This window comes from Xenopus laevis, chromosome 6L, assembly GCF_017654675.1.
Source record: "Xenopus laevis strain J_2021 chromosome 6L, Xenopus_laevis_v10.1, whole genome shotgun sequence".
Lineage (NCBI taxonomy): Eukaryota > Metazoa > Chordata > Amphibia > Anura > Pipidae > Xenopus > Xenopus laevis.
The window spans coordinates 139,625,044-139,647,733 of record NC_054381.1 but is presented as its reverse complement, the minus strand read 5'-3'; the positions used below and the strand labels follow the sequence as shown (position 1 = coordinate 139,647,733).

The window sequence follows — 22,690 nt, the reverse complement described above, 5'->3', positions numbered from 1 at the left end:
CCCCGAATCCAAATCCTGCTGAAAAAGGGCGAATCCTGGCCGAATCCCGAACTGAATCCTGGATTCGGCGCATCCCTAAAATTAAGTTATACACTTTAAAGGGGTAGTTCACCTTTCAGTTAACTTTTAGTGTGCTATAGAATGAAACAATTCACAGCAACTTTGCAATTGGTCTTCACGTTTTATTTTATATAATTTCTGATTTGTTTGCCTTCTTTCCAGCTTTCAAATGCACTCATTCACCAAAAAAAAAAAAAAAAGCTATTGCTCTGAGAGGCTACAAAGTTATTGTTACTCTTTGTTACTTGTCTTTCCATTCAGGCCTCAACCATTCATAATTCATTCTCTCATTCTAATCACTGCCTGATTGGTAGGGTAATTTGGAACCTAGCAATCAAATAGCTACTAAAATTCCAAACCGGAGAGCTGCTACTTACATTTAAAAAACCGCAAATGATAAAATATGAAGGCCAATTGCAAATTGTGCCATAATATAACTCTTTACATTATACTAATAATGTTTAATGTTGAGGGCACATATAATGTGCTGACTTTCTTGCATTAAACAAAAAAAAAAGCACTTACAGTGTTGGGCAGTTCATATAATTGTACATAATGGGTTTCCCGACCATTCTGGTGATCCTAGAATAAGTCACATACCATTCTCATTGCTAACTGGAAATAATCTGGAAATCGAATGTACCGGGCACTTTCTCAAAACACCAAAGGCCAGTCACAGTGCAGCACCTTGAAAACTCATCTACAGCAGCCTTCATATGCTCAGTCGTTTAAAAATGCGTGAAGCCAGGGACCCGAAATTGTGTTGATGTACTCGGCAATGAAAGTAAATATTCCTTAAACATCCAGCTAAAGACAAGTCACAAATAGAACTCGGAAAGATCTATGTCTTGCGCCAGCTGCTTATGCTGTGACTTCAATGATTTCGTGGAGCTGGTGCCTGGGTTGTAAGGGAGCAATTACTGGGTTGTGTTAAATCAGGAGATATTAACACCTTGTGATATTATACGGTTACATGTTCAGGGTCTACAAGGTGAACTAAAGTTTAAGAAAGAAGAAGTCACTAAAAATGCTGCACAAGGGGGATGATTTACAATGAAAAACATGGTGGCTTACAATTGTTTGTTTTTGCCTTTGTTTCACCTTTGAGTTAAGTTTTATTATCATTTAGAAAGCGATATACTGAGACAATGTGTAGCTGCTTTTCATTTTTATTATTTGTGGTTTTTACGTTATTTAGCTATTTCTTCAGCCGCTTTCCAGTTCGCCATGTCAGTAATCTTGTTGCTAGGGTCCAAATTACCCGAGCAACCAGGCGTTGATTTGAATTAGAGACTGGAATATGAATAGGAGAGGGACTGAATAGAAAATTGAGTTATAAAGAAAGCAAAAACAATACATGTGTAGCCTTACAGAGCACCCCCATTTGACAGCTGGAAAGAGTCAGGAGAGAAAGGAAAATAATTTGAAAATTTAAAAAAAATAAATAAATAATGAAGGCCAATTGAAATGTTGCTAAGAATTAGCCATTCCATAACATACTAAATGTTGACTTAAAGATGAACCACCTCTTTAATGGCCCTTCTATTTGCTCAAGCGTAGCCTAGCTTCAATACAATGTAACCAACAGGGACCATTCACCTTCTCATTGTTTTATTCGAATACCCAGCGGCCAGTTAAACGTAACCAAATATTTATAGAACTTGTACAGAATATCTGTTACAAGAGCAAAACATCTGGGAAAGAGCAGAGAGATGTTGTGCAAGGAGAGCAGCAATGGTGCCAAAACTCTAATGATTTTTAGTATGGCCTTTTGTTCAGTTATATACACGAAACATAAATATCAGCCATCGCTCACCGGTTCCAAAAAATAGATTCATGCGTTCAAGTCTTATAGAGAAATTCCTCTTGCACTTTATGTACAATTGGCAGGACAGGACGATGCAGTACATGGAATTTTATTCTTGTATCTTACGGGTAAATGAAGCCGTTGTTTATTAGGGAGCAAGGGGTCGGGCTTGGGGAAACAGGGATGGGTGGGAGTGGAGTTAAAAGGCAGGGCAGCCATCAGGGGGGGACAGGGGGGAGAGTTGTAGGGGGCCCGAGGGTAAGGGGGGCCCGGCCATGCCACACTTACTTGATTAGTCGGGCCCCCCATCTTTCTGAGAGCTGCTGACTTCGGGAAGGCATGGACGTTTAAGGGGCCCTGGCCACCAATTTTCTTATAATGTATGTGTGGGGAGGGCCCTGGCCACCAATTTTGGCCACCAATTTTTTTTTCTCATGTGGGGTCCTAGCCACCAATATTTTTTAATGGGGGGGCCCTGGCCACAAATGTTTTTTATGGGGGGCCCTGACCACCAATATCTTTTTATTTTTTATTAACATGTAGAAACCCTAGCCACCAATATGTTTTTTTTTTTACTGTGTGGGCAGACCTGTAGGTGGGGCTTGCGGTGGGCGCAGCCCAGGGGGCCCAGGAAATTGTGTCGTATGGGGCCCTGCGATTTCTGATGGCGGTCCTGTTAAAAGGAAAAAGTGGTCTTATATCATCTCTATAATAAAAGCATCGGCACTGGAGACTGAAGAGCTGTTCATTCATTGGTCTATATACAAGTACAGGTATACCCTGCTATCCAGAATGCTCGGGACCTGAGGTTTTCCAGATAATGGATCTTTCGGTAATTTGAAAGGCTGAACTCCACGAGGCAATAAGGACCGATTCGACGTCAGGTGATGACATGCATGAGACGTGTCGGAAGTGCAAACTATAATGGGACTGATCGAGACATCGCTGGTACAAACTATATGTATCTGACAGTCAGATACATGTTGTTGGTACCTGCGATTTCTTGATTTCCCATCTATTTGGTTGAATTCTGGCCAGATTTATCTGCTGGTGTGTACTCAGCTTCACAGTAAATATTGATTTTTAGGGAAAAATACAAGAAAGGACCAGATACAATAGAATGCTATTCCTGCGGAAACTGTGTAGATAGGGGATGGAAATACCAAGAGGGACTGACAGTAGGAAATGATCAAGGGAAAGACACAGAAAAAGAGAGCAGAAGGGAAATATTTCATAGGAAAGTAATAATAACAAATAATATCAAAGCTGGACAGGGTACATGAAAAAAATAATTATTTTCTGTAGTCCAGCCTGAATACTCTCTACGTTAAAATCTCTGATTTTAAATGAGGTTTGCTTAATAGGAAACTATGAAATATATTTTTAGCCTGCTACAAAAAGTTACAAGTTGCCATGACCATAAAGTTCATTTCATGGGCAGCTTTGCAAATACCTTTTATTACTGGTTGTGGAAAAGCTGAGTCTTAATTATACCCAATAGAAAATAAAGCAGATTCCTTGAAAAAGCAATCGGTCTGTGGGATGTTCCATTAGGGAAAAAGCAAGATGAATGTATGAACTGATGCTGGTATGAAACACAGTAAAACCCACCTATCAGTCTCCCTCTCACTGCTGTGCTTTGGGCCCCCAATTATTTGCAGATTTAAGGCCCTTGCACCTATTCTATAAAGTGCAGCTGACTAAGTTATAATTGTATATTTTATTGATATTTTTATTTGATTGTCTTAAAGGAGAAGGAAAGCTACCGAAGCAGTTTATTACCAATAGATTAGCCACAATAGTGTAAGCTATAACACTATATTTATTCTGCAGAATGCTTTACCATACCTGAGTAAACAGCTCTAGCAGCTCTCTCTGTTTGTTTAGGATAGCAGCTGCCATATTAGCTTGGTGTGACATCACTTCCTGCCTAAGTCTCTCCCTGCTCACTTATAGCTCTGGGCTCAAATTACAGCACAGAGGGGAGGAGGGAGGGAGAGAGGACCAAACTGAGCATGCTCAAGCCCTAGCCCCGGAGGTTTAAGCTGAAAACAGGAAGTCTGATACAGAAGCCCATGAGTACACAATAGAAGGAAAGAAATGTGGTGTTTCTTTTGACAGAGGATTCAGAGCAGCATTACTTTGAGGGTTTACTGGTGTATTTATAGAAACCTTTCTGATAAAGCTTACTTAATTTTAGCCTTTCTTTCTCCTTTAAATGGGTGGTTCACCTTTAAGTTAGATTTTAGTATGTTATAGAATTGCTAATTCAAAGCAACTTTTTTGGTCTTCAATATTTATTTTGTATAGTTTTTTTAATTATTTGCCTTCTTCTGACTCTTTTCAACTTTCAAATGGGGGTCACTGACCCCAACTAAAAACAAATGCTCTGTAAGGCTACAAATGTATTGTTATTGCTACTTTGTATTACTCATCTTTCTATTCAGGCCTCTCCTATTCATATTCCAGTCTCTTATTCAGTGTGTGTTTGCTAAGTTAAGATCTATAGTTAGTATAGTTATGGGTATATAGAATTTAATTAAAAGTAGGGAGGGGTGTGTGTATGGATGCTGGGTTTTCATTTGGAGGGGTTGAACTTGATGGACTTTGTCTTTTTTCAACCCAATTTAACTATGTAACTTGCAACCATATTTCAGAAATTGCAAACTGGAGAGCTGCTGAATAAAAAGCCAAATAATAAATAATGAAAACCAACTGCACATTGTCTCAGAATATCACTCTCTGCATCATACTAAACGTTAATTAAAGGTGAACAACCCATTTAAAGATGTGTATTGGCTTAACCAATCATTTTGCTTGTATTTAACAGGGAGCGCGTGCCATAACAAGCCGCTGGATCTGGTGTTTATCATCGATAGCTCTCGCAGTGTACGTCCTGCTGACTTTGAGAAAGTGAAGGAATTTCTTATCACCATGTTGAAATTCCTAGACATCGGCCCGGACACCACAAGGGTTGGACTCCTACAGTATGGCAGCACCGTAAAAAATGAGTTTTCTTTAAAGATGTACAAGAGGAAATCTGACATTGAGAGAGCCGTGAAAAGAATGATGCATTTGGCCACTGGCACCATGACCGGACTGGCTATCCAGTATGCCATGAACATTGCCTTCTCTGAAGCTGAAGGGGCACGGCCCTTAAACCAATATGTGCCTAGAATTGCCATGATTGTGACAGACGGGAGGCCACAGGATCCAGTAGAGGAAATTTCAGCCAAGGCTAGGATGTCTGGGATTCTCATCTTTGCCATTGGGGTCGGGCGAGTTGATATGAGCACTTTAAAAACCATTGGAAGTGAACCGCACAGCGAGCATGTGTTTTTGGTGGCAAATTTTAGCCAAATTGAAACACTGACGTCTGTCTTCCAGAACAAACTATGTGGTGAGTGGAACTGAGATTGGCTCTGAGCCTTCCCAGGGTCTTGCACTGTTAATTTATAATAATGTTAATATAGTAATGGTAACTGCATGATCCAGTTTTTAAGATATTAGTAGTCTTCACACAATAAATATAATAAGCTTGAAACAACAGTGACACCCACTGTTCAACTTGGCCAAGTGGCTGTAGTCCAGCTATCAAGCAGAGAAGAGTGATTTGCTCTTTCTCTGCTCCTTCCTCTGCTAACTTCATTTTCTTCAGACTGTAGCCGATCAGCCGTAATGACCCTTTCAAATTCACTATATTAAAAGTGAAAATATCTTGAAAACTAGCACTGCAATTTCACATTCATTTGCTTTGAGTGTTTATCATTTTCTTCAATTCCTGCCTTTATTGGGTATTACGTACCAGGCCTCGCATCACATGGCAATTCTGCAAGGCCATATTTACCATATAGTTACCCAAGGGCCCATGCCTAGGGTGCCAGCTTTATAAAGGTGATCTCAAGTGCCTCTATGGCTAATTAAAAAGTTTAAAATAATACAATTTACATCCCACCCCTAGATACTTGTTGAGGTCCATTGTCTAGGGCAGCACTGGATCTAAATGCATTTCTGGTTAGGAGCATGTTTGGGGGTGCCCACATCCCACCCATCTGTCATCCCTATAGTATGTGAGGCTATAGTGGCCCTTTACCATTCTTAAACTGAGCCTATACATTTAACTTAGCACAACATTTATGTACAGGTATGGGACCTGTTATCCAGAATGCTCGGGACCTGGATATTCCTGATAACAGATTTTTCTGTAATTTGGATCTACATACCTTAAGTCTACCAGAATGTGCAACTATATAACATTAAATAAACCCAATAGGCTGGTTTTGCTTCCAATAAGGATTAATAATATCTTAGTTGGGATCAAGTACAAGCTACTGTTTTGTTATTAGAGGGAAAAAAGGAAATTGTTTTAAAAACTGAGTCTAGAGGAGATGGCATTTCTGTAATTCAGAGCTTTCTAGATAACTGGTTTCCAGATAACCAATCCCATACCTGTATTATTCTTATTTGGAATAAAATATGGTAAAATACTTATATCTGAAGGCAAAAGGCAGTTTGTATAGGGAATAATACCTTTTGTTCTGAATTTTGTGAACTGCATTTTGTGAATTGTACATTACATTTTTTTGGAAATTATCTGAGTTCCTGCCTTAGATATATATCAGACTGGGAGGTCTCACAAGTTTCGGTGGAAATGGAGACCACAGGAATAGTAGCAAAACCAAATAAAAGCAATATGTAAACAACATATAATGGATAAAAGTGATAGATGGTCACATAACAGCAGCAGAATGCGTTATAGTTATTTGGGGTGGGCGGCTGGATATATGAGCCAATGATTTATAGTCTCACAGGAAACAAGTTTCCTGGCTTCGGAGACCTGAAATAATAGAAGAGTGTTTGAATGTAGCTACTGTAAAATGACAGCAGACGGTGCTTGAATTTAATGTCATTTTCTTTGGATTCTGCAGTGGAAAGTAGCAGTTGCAGCTGGTTATGGAAAGAATATCTAGTGGCAGAAACTGGTGTGCTGGTTACACGTGAGATACTCATGGATATCACTGGAATATTTAGCTGGAGTTAGAATAAGGGGCAATGGCCATCTGATCTAAATCAGGGCTGCTCAGCCTGTATCCCTTTAGCTGTGGTTGTTCTACAACTCTCATCATCTCCCTATCAGCCTTTGGTAACCAGCAACTAAAAAACAGATTGGTTTGAATGTAATTGACTTGGGAGGTCAGCAATCACTGCGTTGCTTCTCCATTTGCCAGAAAATAGAAGAAGGGGTCAGATGAACGAGGAGGAGATGGAGATCAAGGAAAGACTATAAAGTGCAGGGAGAGGCATATTATGTTGAGGAACCAATAGTTACATAGTTACATAGTTAAATCAGGTTGAAAAAAATCAAGTTCAACCCCTCCAAATGAAAACCCAGCATCCATACATACACCCCTCCCTACTTTCACATAAATTCTATATACCCATACCTATACTAACTATAGAGTTTAGTATCACAATAGCCTTTGATATTATGTCTGTCCAAGAAATCATCCAAGCCATTCTTATAGTCATTAACTGAATCAGCCATCACAACATCACCCGGCAGTGCATTCCACAACCTCACTGTCCTCACTGTGAAGAACCATCTACGTTGCCTTAAATGAAGTTTCTTTTCTCTGACTTAATAGGATTACACGTCCAAACATTATATATATTTATGTACAGCACTTGGAATAACAAACTGTTAGGGTAAGAGCATGCGCTAAGATTCAGGGAGATTTAGTTGACCCGGCGACAAATCACCTCTTCTTCGGACGACTAATCTTACTGAAAAGCCTTTCTGCCAGCTAGAATCTAAATCGCCAACGGATGGCACTCGGAGCTCTTCGTTTTCCGAAGTTGCCAGAAGTTTAATTGTGAGGCAACTTCAGAAAAGGAAGCGCTCCAAGTGCCTTCCCGCTGGCGATTTAGATTCTTGCTGACGGGAAGGCTTTTCAGGGAGATTAGTTGCCCGAATCTTAGCGTTTGTCCTTAGAATGTAATTGTAGTAATAATAAACATATTGTCTATTTGTTACAGCCCCACATCTCTGTAGCACAGCCATACATGGTTGTGATCACTTTTGTATCAATACGCAAGGCTCCTACATTTGTCAGTGCAAGCAAGGATACGTTCTGAATCCTGATGAGAAGACATGCAGCAGTAAGTACCGACCACTGCAAAGGCCAAAATAACAAGTAATTAGCACAGAATCTAGTGTCTTTATGCATGTTGTAAATATAAATTGTTTTCTAATGTAAAATGTTGCACCAATGCAGTAACTAATAGCAACCGTCCAACAACTGGCTTTCATCAGTAGAGATGTCGCGAACTGTTCGCCGGCGAACTTGTTCGCGCGAACATCGGGTGTTCGCGCTCGCCGGAAGTTCGCGAACGTCGCGCGACGTTCGCCATTTTGGGTTCGCCATTGTTGGCGCTTTTTTTTGCCCTCTCACCCCAGACCAGCAGGTACATGGCAGCCAATCAGGAAGCTCTCCCCTGGACCACTCCCCTTCCCTATAAAAACCGAAGCCCTGCAGCGTTTTTTCACTCTGCCTGTGTGTGCTGAAGAGATAGTGTAGGGAGAGAGCTGCTGCCTGTTAGTGATTTCAGGGACAGTTGAAAGTTTGCTGGCTAGTAATCGTTTTGATACTGCTCTGTTATTGGAGGGACAGAAGTCTGCAGGGGTTTGAGGGACATTTAAGCTTAGGTAGCTTTGCTGGCTAGTAATCTACCTTCTACTGCAGTGCTCTGTATGTAGCTGCAGTGGGCAGCTGTCCTGCTTCTGATCTCATCTGCTGACTGCTGCAATAACAGTAGTCCTTGTAAGGACTGCTTTTATTTATTTTTTTGTTGTTTTACTACTACTACTACTACTACTACTACTACTACTACTATAAGAGCCCAGTGCTATTAGTCTAGCAAGTGTTGGGAGTGGGACTGGTGTGCTAATCTGCTGCTCCTAGTAGTTCAGCAGCAACCAACTTTAATTTTTTTTTTTAATATTCATTTTTTTTTTATTTTACTTTTTTTTATTTTACTACCGCTGTAGTAGTGTATAAGTTGACCTTTTAGGCATTATTTGCCCTGTAGGCATTATTTGCACACTGTTTTCTTCAACCCGCCATCGAGCTGTGTGACCTTGTTCACATTCTGTCTAAATATCCATAATATTACCGTCTCCAGAAAAAACACCGGAGTCACTTTTTTCAAGCAGCCATAATATATTTTTACGTAATCCGTATCCACCGCTGTAGTAGTGTATACGTTGGGCCTTGTAGGCATTATTTGCACACTGTTTTCTTCAACCCGCCATCGAGCTGTGTGACCTTGTTCCCATTCTGTCTAAATATCCATAATATTACCGTCTCCAGAAAAAACACCGGAGTCACTTTTTTCAAGCAGCATTCATATATTTACGTAATCCGTATCCACCGCTGTAGTAGTGTATACGTTGGCCTTGTAGGCATTATTTGCACACTGTTTTCTTCAACCCGCCATCGAGCTGTGTGACCTTGTTCACATTTTGTCTAAATATTGATAATATTATCGTCTCTAGAAAAACCACTTGAGTTACTTTTTTTCAAGCAGCATTCATATATTTTACGTAATCCGTATCCACCGCTGTAGTAGTGTATACGTTGACCTTGTAGGCATTATTTGCACACTGTTTTCTTCAACCCGCCATCGAGCTGTGTGACCTTGTTCCCATTCTGTCTAAATATCCATAATATTACCGTCTCCAGAAAAAAACACCGGAGTCACTTTTTTCAAGCAGCATTCATATATTTTACGTAATCCGTATCCACCGCTGGTAGTAGTGTATACGTTGGCCTTGTAGGGCATTATTTGCACACTGTTTTCTTCAACCCGCCATCGAGCTGTGTGACCTTGTTCACATTTTGTCTAAATATTGATAATATTATCGTCTCTAGAAAAACCACTTGAGTTACTTTTTTTCAAGCAGCATTCATATATTTTACGTAATCCGTATCCACGCTGTAGTAGTGTATACGTTGACCTTGTAGGCATTATTTGCACACTGTTTTCTTCAACCCGCCATCGAGCTGTGTGACCTTGTTCCCATTCTGTCTAAATATCCATAATATTACCGTCTCCAGAAAAAACACCGGAGTCACTTTTTTCAAGCAGCATTCATATATTTTACGTAATCCGTATCCACCGCTGTAGTAGTGTATACGTTGGCCTTGTAGGCATTATTTGCACACTGTTTTCTTCAACCCGCCATCGAGCTGTGTGACCTTGTTCACATTTTGTCTAAATATTGATAATATTATCGTCTCTAGAAAAACCACTTGAGTTACTTTTTTTCAAGCAGCATTCATATATTTTACGTAATCCGTATCCACCGCTGTAGTAGTGTATACGTTGACTTTGTAGGCATTATTTGCACAGTGTTTTCTTCAACCCGCCATCTAGCTGTGTGTATTATCGTTTCCAGAAAAACCAACTGAGTTTTTGTTGTTGTTGTTGTTTTTTTAAAAATAATGCCAGGCAAAGGCAGGCCGCCACGCAGAGGCCGTGCTAGGGGCCGTGCTGCTATGCAATCCTGTGGCCCTAGCAAATTGCCCAGTTTTAAAAAGCCAATGACCCTGAACTCCCAAAATGCTGAAGAGGTAGTTGACTGGCTTACACAGCACACCCCATCCTCTACCGTTTCTAACTTTACCACAACATCCTCCTCATCCTCCACTGCTATGGCCACCCCACGTAACACTTCCTCCACCACCGGTGCCCCTTCTTCACTGGGGTCAGAGGAGTTATTTTCCAATGAGTTTCTTGAACTGAGTAATGCGCAACCATTATTGCCAGAAGAAGATGAAGGAGATGAGGACCTTACACCAGATTTAATTCTGGCAGAGAACACGATAGAGATGGACATAATGAGTGATGAGGAGGAGGTCCCCGCTGCTGCTTCCTTCTGTGATGTGTCAGAAGAAATTGATGCATCTGAGGAGAATGATGATGAGGAGATTGATGTTTTGTGGGTGCCTAGTAGAAGAGAGCAAGAGGAGGGTAGTTCAGATGGAGAGACGGAGAGTCAGAGAGGCAGTAGGAGAATAAGACTTAGAAGAAGCAGGGAGGACAGCCCGCAGGGATCAGCAGGGCAACAACATGTATCGGCACCTGTGTTCAGCCGGCCAACGCACCCGCCATTGCCGCCAATACCGCCAACTCCGCCAACTTCTACTGTTACCGCCAGATCGCACACTTCCAAAAAGTCAGCAGTGTGGGATTTTTTTAATGTGTGTGCCTCTGACAAAAGCATTGTAATTTGCAATGAGTGCAGTCAGAAACTGAGCCTTGGTAAGCCCAACAGCCACATAGGTACAACTTCTATGCGAAGGCACATGAGCGGCAAGCACAAAGCACTTTGGGAGCAACACCTCAAAGGCAACAGGCAAACTAAAAGCCACACTCCTTCTGGTCCAGCATCTTACTGCTCTACCTCTGCTCTCCTTGACCCGTCTGAACCACCCTCCACTCCGCCTTCCACCTTGACCACCTGTTCCCATTCCCAGTCATCTGCCACCAGCCAAGTTTCTGTGAAGGCCATGTTTGAGCGTAAGAAGCCAATGTCTGACTGTCACCCCTTGCCCGGCGTCTGACAGCTGGCTTGTCTGCACTCTTAGCCCGCCAGCTTTTACCATACCAGCTGGTGGACTCTGAGGCCTTCCGCAAATTTGTAGCAATTGGGACACCGCAGTGGAAGGTACCCAGCCGCAATTTTTTTTCTAAAAAGGGAATACCACACCTGTACCAACATGTGCAGAGCCAAGTTACCGCATCTCTGTCACTTAGTGTTGGGCCAAAGGTCCATATGACTACTGACGCATGGTCCTCCAAGCATGGTCAGGGCAGGTATGTCACCTACACTGCCCACTGGGTGAACTTGGTAATGGCTGGGAAGCAGGGAATGGGTAGCTCAACAACAACAGTGGAGTTGGTGTCACCGCCACGGATTGCACGCGGTTCTGCCACCACCTCTACTCCTCCATCGCTCTCTACCTCGTCTTCTTCTTCTTCTTACTCTGCTGCTGGGTCCTCCTTCTCCTCCTCCACACCTGTGCACCCCAGCTCCCCCTAGGCTATTCGACGTGCCAGGTACGCCGTTGTCACGCTGTCTTGGGGATGACGTGCCTGGAAAGCAAAAACCATACCGGATCTGTACTCCTGTCATCTCTGCAGTCACAGGCCGATCGGTGGCTGACCCCACACCAACTGCAGATCGGAAAAGTGGTGTGTGACAATGGAAGCAATCTGTTGGCAGCGTTGAGACTAGGCAATTTAACACATGTGCCCTGCATGGCACATGTGTTAAATTTAATAGTCCAACGTTTTGTCTCCAAGTACCCAGGATTCCAGGACGTTCTCACCCAGTCCAGAAAGGTGTCGGCCCATTTCAGACGTTCCTACACAGCCATGGCACGCCTTGCTGACATTCAGCAGCGCTACAACATGCCAGTCAGGCGTTTGATTTCTGACAGCCAGACTCGCTGGAATTCAACGCTCCTTATGTTGGAATGTCTGCTGCAACAACAAAGGGCCGTCAACGAGTACCTTTTTGAACTGGGTGGTAGGACTGGATCTGCACAGCTGGGGATTTTTTTCCCCCGTTACTGGGTGCTTATGCGCGATGCCTGCAGGCTCATGCGACCTTTTGAAGAGGTGACAAATATGGTCAGTCGCACCGAAGGCACCATCAGCGACCTAATACCCTTCGCTTTCTTCCTGGAGCGTGCCGTGCGACGAGTGACAGATGAGGCTGTAGACCAGCGTGACGAGGAGCTGGAAGCGCACGATTTCTGGTCAGAATCACCAGAACGAACCCAGGCACCTGCTGCAACGCAGGGAGAGGTGCCAGAAGTGGAGTCAGAGGAGGAAGGTGGCTTTGTGGAGGAGGAGGAGGAGGACCAACAGGAGCAGGCTTCCCAGGGGGCTAGTGGTGACCTTTTGGGGACCCCTGGTCTTGTACGTGGCTGGGGGGAGGAGACCGTGGATGATGCAGTCCTTGATAATGAGGAAGCGGAGATGGATAGCTCTGCATCCAACCTTGTGAGAATGGGGTCTTTCATGCTGTCATGCCTGTTGAAGGACCCCCGTATCAAGAGGCTTAAGGAGAAGGACCTGTACTGGGTCGCAACGCTACTAGACCCTCGGTACAAGCATAAAGTGTCAGAAATGTTACCAACATACCACAAGTCCGAAAAGATGCGGCATTTACAAACCAGCCTGCAAAACATGTTGTACAATGCTTTTAAGGGTGATGTCACTTCAGGAACTCATCAACATTCCAGGGGCAGAGGTGCCAGTAATCCTGCCACGAGCACACCTGCAAGGACAAAGCCCTTTGGCCAGTCTGTAACGTCAGACATGCAAATGTTTTTCTGTCCAAGGCAGCGCCACAACCCTTCTGGATCCACCCTCAAAGAACGCCTCGACCGGCAGGTAGCGGACTACCTGGCATTAACTGCAGATATCGACACTCTGAGGAGCGATGAACCCTGGACTACTGGGTGCGCAGGCTTGATCTGTGGCCAGAGCTGTCACAATTTGCCATGAACCTCTTGTCTTGCCCAGCCTCAAGTGTGCTCTCAGAAAGGACCTTCAGTGCAGCAGGAGGGATTGTAACTGAGAAGAGAACTCGCCTAGGTCACAAAAGTGTCGATTACCTGACCTTTATTAAAATGAATGAGGGGTGGATCTCGGAGGGTTACTGCACGCCGGAAGACTTGTTCTGACTTCTATGCAGCTGTCCTTCTCTTCAAGCCTCATGACTCCACACACAGCTGTCCTTTAGCGTCCTCCTCCTCCCTCCGCCACCGTTACAAACTAGGGTGCAAACCCTACTGGTTTAATTTTTTCTGGCCTCTGTGCTTCAGTGGCTGCAACCAAAAAAACTGGGCAAACAATGTCTACAAGGTCAACGTATGGCAAAAAATGACTATTTTCAGCATTTATATGGCATATTTTTTCTGGCAACTGTGCTTCAGTGGCTGCATCCAAAAAAATGCATATTTTCTGCATTTATATGGCATAATTTTTCTGGCCTCTGTGCTTCAGTGGCTGCAACCAAAAAAATGCATATTTTCTGCATTTATATGGCATAATTTTTCTGGCCTCTGTGCTTCAGTGGCTGCAACCAAAAAATTTATATTTTCAGCATTTATATGGCATAATTTTTCTGGCAACTGTGCTTCAGTGGCTGCGACCAAAAAAATGACTATTTTCAGCATTTATATGGCATATTTTTTCTGGCCTCTGTGCTTCAGTGGCTGCGGCCAAAAAAACTGGGCAAACAATGCCTACAAGGTCAACGACGTTGACCTTGTAGGCATTGTTTGCCCAGTTTTTTTGGCCGCAGCCACTGAAGCACAGAGGCCAGAAAAAATATGCCATATAAATGCTGAAAATAGTCATTTTTTGCCATACGTTGACTCAACGTATATGGCAAAAAATGACTATTTTCAGCATTTATATGGCATATTTTTCTGGCAACTGTGCTTCAGTGGCTGCGACCAAAAAAATGCATATTTTCTGCATTTATATGGCATAATTTTTCTGGCCTCTGTGCTTCAGTGGCTGCAACCAAAAAAATTTATATTTTCAGCATTTATATGGCATAATTTTTCTGTCAACTGTGCTTCAGTGGCTGCGACCAAAAAAATGCATGTTTTCTGCATTTATATGGCATAATTTTTCTGGCCTCTGTGGTTCAGTGGCTGCAACCAAAAAAGTTTATATTTTCAGCATTTATATGGCATAATTTTTCTGTCAACTGTGCTTCAGTGGCTGCGACCAAAAAAATGCATATTTTCTGCATTTATATGGCGTAATTTTTCTGGCCTCTGTGCTTCAGTGGCTGCAACCAAAAAATTTATATTTTCAGCATTTATATGGCATAATTTTTCTGGCAACTGTGCTTCAGTGGCTGCGTCCAAAAAAACTGGGCAAACAATGTCTACAAGGTCAACGTATGGCGAAAAATGACTATTTTCAGCATTTATATGGCATATTTTTTCTGGCAACTGTGCTTCAGTGGCTGCGTCCAAAAAAACTGGGCAAACAATGCCTACAAGGTCAACGTATGGCAGTTGTTTAAAGAGAACAGTAGATTACTAGCCAGCAAAGCTACCTAAGCTAAAATGTCCCTCAAATCCCTGCAGACTTCTGTCCCTCCAATACAGAGCAGTATCAAGCAGATTACTAGCCAGCAAACTTACTATCATCTGTCCCTGAAATCACTAACAGCTCTCCCCCTACACTATCTCTTCCAAGCACACACAGGCAGATTTTTCAGATACATTTTTGCCCTTGATCCCCCTCTGGCATGCCACTGTCCAGGTCGTTGCACCCTTTAAACAACTTTAAAATCATTTTTCTGGCCAGAAATGTCTTTTCTAGATGTTAAAGTTCGCCTTCCCATTGAAGTCTATGGGGTTCGCGAACCGTTCGCGAACCGCTCGCGTTTTTGCGCAAGTTCGCGAATATGTTCGCGAACTTTTTTTCCGACGTTCGCTACATCCCTATTCATCAGTCTAATGCAAGTTAGAAACAGAAATATATCACTGGTTTGCTAAAGGTTACTGCACCGCGTCTGAAATACTCGAGTTGCTATTTACTGTTCCTCTCTGCTGTTTTCGTATATGCAGCTTTGTGCCAGAGTGAGTTATTTTGAAAGACAGCTGGTTCTAGTACATTGTCTAGGTAAAGGAAGCACTAGCCGATGTATATGACCTAACTGTCAATCAAAATCTTACTCCAACTCCTGCATGGAAAGAGACAGTTTGCAAAGAGGGAAAGTGAAGAATAACTTTATTAATTCAGAATTTTGAACTGATTATATTTAGAAAGTTTCTTATATGAGATAAAGTTCATATGCAATTTTCATGTTCATGATAGTTCTCCTTTGAATGAAGCCCAGTCTAGGCATGTCGGTGAACTCAAAGTCGGACTGGGTTACCTGGGGCCCACTGGGTTCCCAACTCAAGGACCCAACCCCCCAGCCACCGCTGCTTCCTTACTACCTACTTCCTTATTAGAAGAATAGTGAAAGATGGTGCACAGCAGTGGGGCAGAGAGTGGCGTTGGCTGGGGCAGCTGGTTGCAGGCAGGTGGCAGGGCTTAACCCAAGGCCCACCAAGATTTTTGATTTCTTGGTATCCAGGTGGGCCAGTCCAACCCTGGGTGAACTACAACTCCAGCATCCCACCTGTTGAAGGGGAACAGGTCCATGAGGTTGTAGTTTAACAAGATCTGGAAGAACATGTTGCCCAACCTTGGTCTAGCGTTATTCGTAACAAATATATTGAGTGAAGGAACTCTGTTTGGATCTGAGGTGTTTCAAACTATTTCCACTAAATTAGCCCAGTGGGTTAAAAATGCTACATTGTATTGATTACCAAGATTTGATGTCCTGTCCTCAACAGCTCAGGACCTATGTGCCACCGAGAAACATGGCTGTGAGCAAATCTGCGTCAATACGCCAGGATCTTATTTGTGCCAGTGCTATGAAGCCTATGAATTGGCCAGAGATGGGAAATCCTGTACAGGTAGGTACTTCTTGCTTCAGTAGCTTCTCTAAGCATTGTATGGGAATTTCTTTGCTTATTTGCGAGGTATCCTAGCGGAAACATATTCACCATGGTTACCTGCCCTGATGTATCTCACAGCCAGGAGATATATTGTCACAATGGCCATCCCCTGCCAATGGGATCATCTCCAACTGAGGTCCTTGGTCAGCAACCTTCTCTAGATACATATTCGCTCATGAACCTTTAGGAACAACATTCTGTCTTACTGAATACGGCGCTTGCATGACCCAAAGTCAAATGTCAGACATAGGCTGCAAACACATTTCCTCCTTATGTGGCATTAGTATTATTGTTTTGCACAGCACAAGTCACAACAGTTACAGACGGATTAATAATCTTTCTGTATTGAGCCATTGGCCAATCCATAGTCATTTCTCCTGGGTTTTTTAATAAAGTTCTACTCATTTTGGTAAAGTTGACATATTGTTTCATTTACATTTGCTTTTGTTGTTATAAAATGTTCCTTTTCGGTTCACGACTGAATGGTTGCTTAGTAGATGTGATCTCGCTTTTGTTGCTTAGTAACATGTTAGAATTGTTCAAAATGTAACCATGCAAGCATTCAGGAATCTCTGTGCAACTATTTGCTCATTAAAATGAAACCCAGGTTCTACTGGGCTTCACTGAATTTGATCAAGGTAAATTATACCTAATTGTATCTTTAATGGGATGAGTACCAATCTCACTAATAGTGAAATGAAAATAGTAATTAACATGTAAAATATAAATAACCCCCTGTCTCTGTTATGTCATCTTTGTACTCCACTAGAGGATTATTTCAAGCTGACTGCAACCCATCTTATCCCTTAGTACTCTGCTTTTTAGCTGGTTTTAACCGTGGATAGTGGAATCCCCACATCGGCTTTGAAGATCTTTCCAATAATCCTTTTTCCTTTTATTTTTTATCCTCCTTGGACTTAGGAACTCATAGAAAGTCAGAATTTTTATTTCATTCTCAAACTTGGTGCAGTTATCCAAAAAAATCGTATTGCATCGGAAGGATAAACAGTTCCATCAATGGATGACCCTTAAACGTTGAACAATCCTTCCAGCATTCGGTTGTTGACGGAAAGTGACCCTAGCAGATATATGATTGCTGCCCTTGTTGGTTCCTTTGGTTCAGGCAACACATTCAGTAATGTTATATGGTGGCCCTTGGCAGCTAAGCCATGAAATCCAATCCATCATTTGTTATTGGATGACTAAAATTGACAGGCGTTGTGTGAGGCAATAGGGAGAATAACAGGCAAATACGTTTAGAAATGGTACAGGCATGCATGCAGAGTTAGAAAGACCTTGAATCAACATGATATGTACAAGAGTTATAATAATAAACTCGCATTAGACAGATGCAAACAGAAAAGAATAAAAATGGTTTAGTGTGATATTCATCCAAGTTTCGCTAATAACCATGAATCTTCTGCTAATTTTGATCAGCAGAAGAGATAATAAATATACAGTATGTATAGGCTTTTTTGCTAAGTTTTAGCACAAAAATAATGGCCAAAGACTGTGATACAATTTGTCGTGCGTCAAAAGAAATTTGTCGAGCATCAAAAAAATTTGTCGCCCGTAGACCAATGCATTTTGGCGAATATTTGCCATTTCGCTCGTTTTCAGCGAAGCAAAACATGTAAAAACATTTCTTTTTTTACATTACCCTCTGTATCCGGTTAGGTTCCATAATCAGTCTGGCTTGAAGAAGAGGAAGTTGTTAAATGAAAATTCACCCAATAATTTATCAACCTTAAAGATATATAGAAATGCATGTCTTTTACATGGCAGCGCCAAAAATCCAGCAGTGTACTATAGTCCACTTTGTATATCATGTTCTATAAATGAAACCAATATGAATTTCTTATTCAGTTTCAGACTATTGTGCCTTGGGTAATCATGGCTGCCAACATGAATGCATTAATGTTAACGACTCCTATGTGTGCCAGTGCCGCCCGGGATTTATTCTGAACCAAGATAAGAAAACCTGCAGAAGTATGTACTTGCCTTTCTTCTTCATTCATAATTTATCGATTTATTTTAATGTCATCCGTCATCTGAAAATTTCAATGCATTCCATTTTTGATCGACACCATATATAATGTATAATGTGTCATTGTCACAAGAAACCTACTTGACTGTAAATGAAAACATTTCGAAATAAATACATATGTTCAGAAAATGCAAATGCAGGATATTGCAAGGTAAATATGTTGAATGTTCTGTTGATGTTTAGATGCCTAGTGAGGCAAGCAATTCAAGAATGCAAAAATTACCCTGACATATTTCCCAAGCAAGCTTTTCCGTTGTTGGCTATTAATGCAATTTTCTACAGGACCAGACTACTGTGCCATGTCCAACCATGGCTGTCAGCATGAGTGCGTGAATAATGATGACTCCTTTGTCTGTAAATGCCGCAGTGGATTTTCTCTTAACCCAGACAAGAAAACTTGCAGAAGTAAGTGGCTTTTAGATTGATTGTATGGTAATTTAAACAGCCATTGCACTTCCCTACTATTGCTCAACATGCATGACCAGGCTGTATAAGTTTCCGCATGAAATGCGTCAGGTGGAACACATTTTGACCTGCTTTGAACCCTGGGGATTCCTTTATACGATTGTTTTGTTGTAGTGTGATACTTTCCCTACCTGTGGTTGCCCCAAAGGTTGTCTCTTTCAAGTGCTAATACCCATTAGTGATGGACCTTTTTTTCCATAAAGAGGATCACCGTACCAGAGGCCACCCCTAGACTAGAGGAACAGAACTTTAATTTGAAGCAGAGTAGATGGTTCTTCACAGTGAGGACAGTGAGGTTGTGGGATGCACTCGCCAAGTGATGTTGTGATGGATGATTCGGTTAATGCATTTAAAGTGATACAGACACTAAAAAACTACTTATTAAAATATGAATGTAAATTAAAAGTTACCTATAGGTCATGCTGACTATGCATGCACTATTCGGATGCCCATTGACTTTAACGCCGGGGTCAAAATTGAGGCGAGTGACTTTTCAGACGTGAGTAAATTTTTGAGTTTCACAAATTTCTCATGAATTTGTGGGAAATTCGTTTATATTTTTGCGAAACGGGAGGAATTCGCCCATCACTACTCATAAGCGATCACAGGGAGTCAGATAGGTAATGTAAAAGCATTGGGCGAATACTTTATGGCAAAATTATAAGTTGCATGCAAAGTCAATTTTATGGTAGATGTAAAAAAAAAGGTTAATTTCTGGTGTCAGTATCTCTTTAAGAGTGGCTTGGATGTTTTCTTGGACATAATAAGCATAATATCCAAGGCTATAGTGATACTAAAATCTACAACTAGTATAGATATTGGTTGATATAGTTTCAGTGGGGGTGTGTACAGTATACATGGACGTTGGGTTTCATTTGTTGAACTTGGTGGACTTTCGACTCCAGTCTGTCTTCGTTTTGGGTACTCTCACTTTTATTTATACACCTTCCAGTGTTTTCATACTACTTCATAATATCATTACGTGATGCTTTCACCAAACAAATAGTCAAGGTTTAGGAAAATATGGGTGCTGTAGGGTGACTATTTTGACCCTTTGTTGAGTAATAGTGACATTTAGAAACTGTGACTGTCCTCTATCACTTACCTTTTGTGATGATCAGTGAGAAATCTAGTTCTACCCTCTGTAGGAGGCATATAATACAGCGGCAGCACATATACGACTGTTGGAGCACGAGACATGCTTGGATAGTAAGATGTCAACTGATTTTGAACCCCCATAAGTTCATATTGCACATGCCTTACAAGGAGGCCTGGTAGAACAAGAAGAAAGCCTGGTAGAACAAGAAGAGGATTGCCAGGGTTTTATGGCTTCTACAAGTATAGACTTGTACACCAACACAATATTGGGATCTTCAGTAGAAATCATTTATTTGATTGGTTGAAACAGTCATAAACATTATGAAGCCTGAGTGGCTAGAATGTGAGTCATCCCATGTCCTAGTAACACTGGTCACCTCTCTGTTTATTTTTCTTCCATCAGAAATCAACCACTGTGCTCTGGGCAGGAACGGATGCCAACACGAATGTGTCAACACCGACAACTCATTCATATGCCGATGCCACAAAGGTTACACTTTGAACCAGGACGGGAGAACCTGCAGAAGTGAGTTGCTTTGGAGATGAATAATCCTTCATTTGTTTGTACATTGACCCATAGAAATAAAAAAAGTACAACTGAAGTACAAAGGCAAGAGTGAAACCCCCATTAAATCTTACATTTGATCTCTGATTTTTCAACCCCTCCTGGGGAATAAGACAGAGATTCCTACTTGTACTGTTGGCCTGAGTACAGATTTAAGTTGCATAAAATGCCTTGTGATACACGAGTTTCTCCTTCCTTGCCAATTGCTGTAAATACATATAAAATGAAGCGGATATAGTAAGGCATCTGTTCTTTAAAAATAGAGCCTTGTTCTAGAAGCATTCTCAGTTGCCGCTGTATCAGGATAGCTTCGATGCCTTGCAGCAAATGTGCTAAGCTATAAATTGGCTCAGTAACCATCATTTAGAATGATCTACTGATTTACCCTTGTGCCAGATATATTAAATATAATTGATTTAGTTAAATCAGTGTTTTGGGAGCAGTTGCATGATGTGTGTGTGTAGGAAGCTGCTCTGTATTGTTTTTACAGGTACGGGATCTGTTATCCAGAAAGTTCCAAATTATGAGAACACTATCTCCAATAGACTTTCAAAAAATAATTCAGATTTGTAAAAATTCTTTCCTTTTCCCTGTAATAATAAAACAGTACCTTGTACTTGATCCCAACTAAGACCAATTAAACCCTACTGGAGGCAAAGCAATCCCACTGGATTAATTAATGTTTAAATTATCTTTTTTTAGCAGAGTTACGGTATGGAGATCCAAACTATGGAAAGATCCCTTATTTGGAAAACCCCAGGTCCTGAGCATTCTAAATAACAGGTCCCATACCTGTAATTACTTCTTTCTCTTTATTTGCATGAATGTGCCTGAGGTCTCTAGCAAAAACTGCAGACCAGTCTTGTTTTATGGCAGGGACTCTAAATGCTTATTCTATATGGGTGCAGCATCATACAGAACACATACAGGACTTCCCTTTAAAGGAGAACTAAACCACAAAACAAATGAAACCCTCCACAGGTGTTAATATCTGTAAATGCCCCTAAGTCTTTACCCCTTGATGCAGAGTCAACGCAGCGGAGCTCACGGGTGCCATCTTCACCTCTTCGGGAATCTTTAGTAAGTAAGCAGCATATCAGCACATGCACAGCTGTAGCAGATTTCCGGTCCCGAACAACTGTGCGTGCAATGACAGCCACGGAAATTGCCTAAGTGACCCAAAGATTACTGAAGCGGTGAAGATGGCGCCCGTGAGCTCCACTGCGCTGACTCTGTATCAAGGGTAAATTAAAGACTATGGGTACAGGTATTAACACCTGTGCGGGGGGACCAGGGAGGGGGGACTATGGAGGGTAGGGGTTTTCATTAGTTTGGGGGTTTAGTTCTCCTTTAACGAAAAATGCTAATTTCCTTTTAAATAGGAGAGAACAGAATGATTTGGCTCAAGAAGGCAATAAATATGAAATTACTTGATTAGGTTGCCCATATTCATTACATCAGCTGTATATTTCTTGTAGAATATTTGTTAAAGGAAAGTAGGTCCACAAAAAGAAACTTACTTTTTGCTCTATGGTTCCAGGCAAGTAGGATATTTGGGGCTATGAAATGATAAATTAAGGATGAGTGAGTTATATTCTTTGTACTCCTTGTTGGCTGGTTAGCTTAGTCGTGGCAAGGAGGACCAGTCCTGATATGTGACATTTAGAAAATAAAGCAGGGCCACCACCCAGGTGAATAGGGCTCTGGATGAACCAAATGGCAAGGAATGCACAGCCTCCGATTCTGTTCCTAAGCCACTCTGTGCACTCAAATTCGTATGCCTGTACAAGATCATCTCCAAAAATGGATATTCTAAGCACTTGGAAGGTGTTACTTGTTATTCAGCATGTGTGGCACAGAGGAAACTCATCAGCCTAAGTACTGCCTTTCACAGGATTGATCCCTTTGAGAGAATTGCTCTAATAGGACCAAACAAGGGGGCTCAAGAGGTGCAGTATATCATTTTAAACGATGATCTAATTCATGAATTATTAAAGTACCTCTTGGACAATATTTCAGAATGGCCTGATCCCTGT

The 22,690-nt window shown here is 41.7% G+C and overlaps 1 protein-coding gene across 2 annotated transcripts in view; it reads left to right on the top strand.

Moving 5' to 3' along the window:
• Positions 1 to 22,690, top strand: part of matn2.L (matrilin 2 L homeolog) — a 53,110-nt gene that overhangs the window by 14,030 nt on the left and 16,390 nt on the right. For both annotated transcript variants that reach the window (XM_041566563.1, XM_041566562.1), the window contains exons 3-8: positions 4,698 to 5,267; positions 7,904 to 8,026; positions 16,315 to 16,437; positions 18,346 to 18,468; positions 18,809 to 18,931; positions 20,493 to 20,615. In XM_041566563.1, the coding sequence (XP_041422497.1) occupies positions 4,698 to 5,267; positions 7,904 to 8,026; positions 16,315 to 16,437; positions 18,346 to 18,468; positions 18,809 to 18,931; positions 20,493 to 20,615 (1,185 nt within the window). The remainder of the gene's footprint in view (positions 1 to 4,697; positions 5,268 to 7,903; positions 8,027 to 16,314; positions 16,438 to 18,345; positions 18,469 to 18,808; positions 18,932 to 20,492; positions 20,616 to 22,690) is intronic.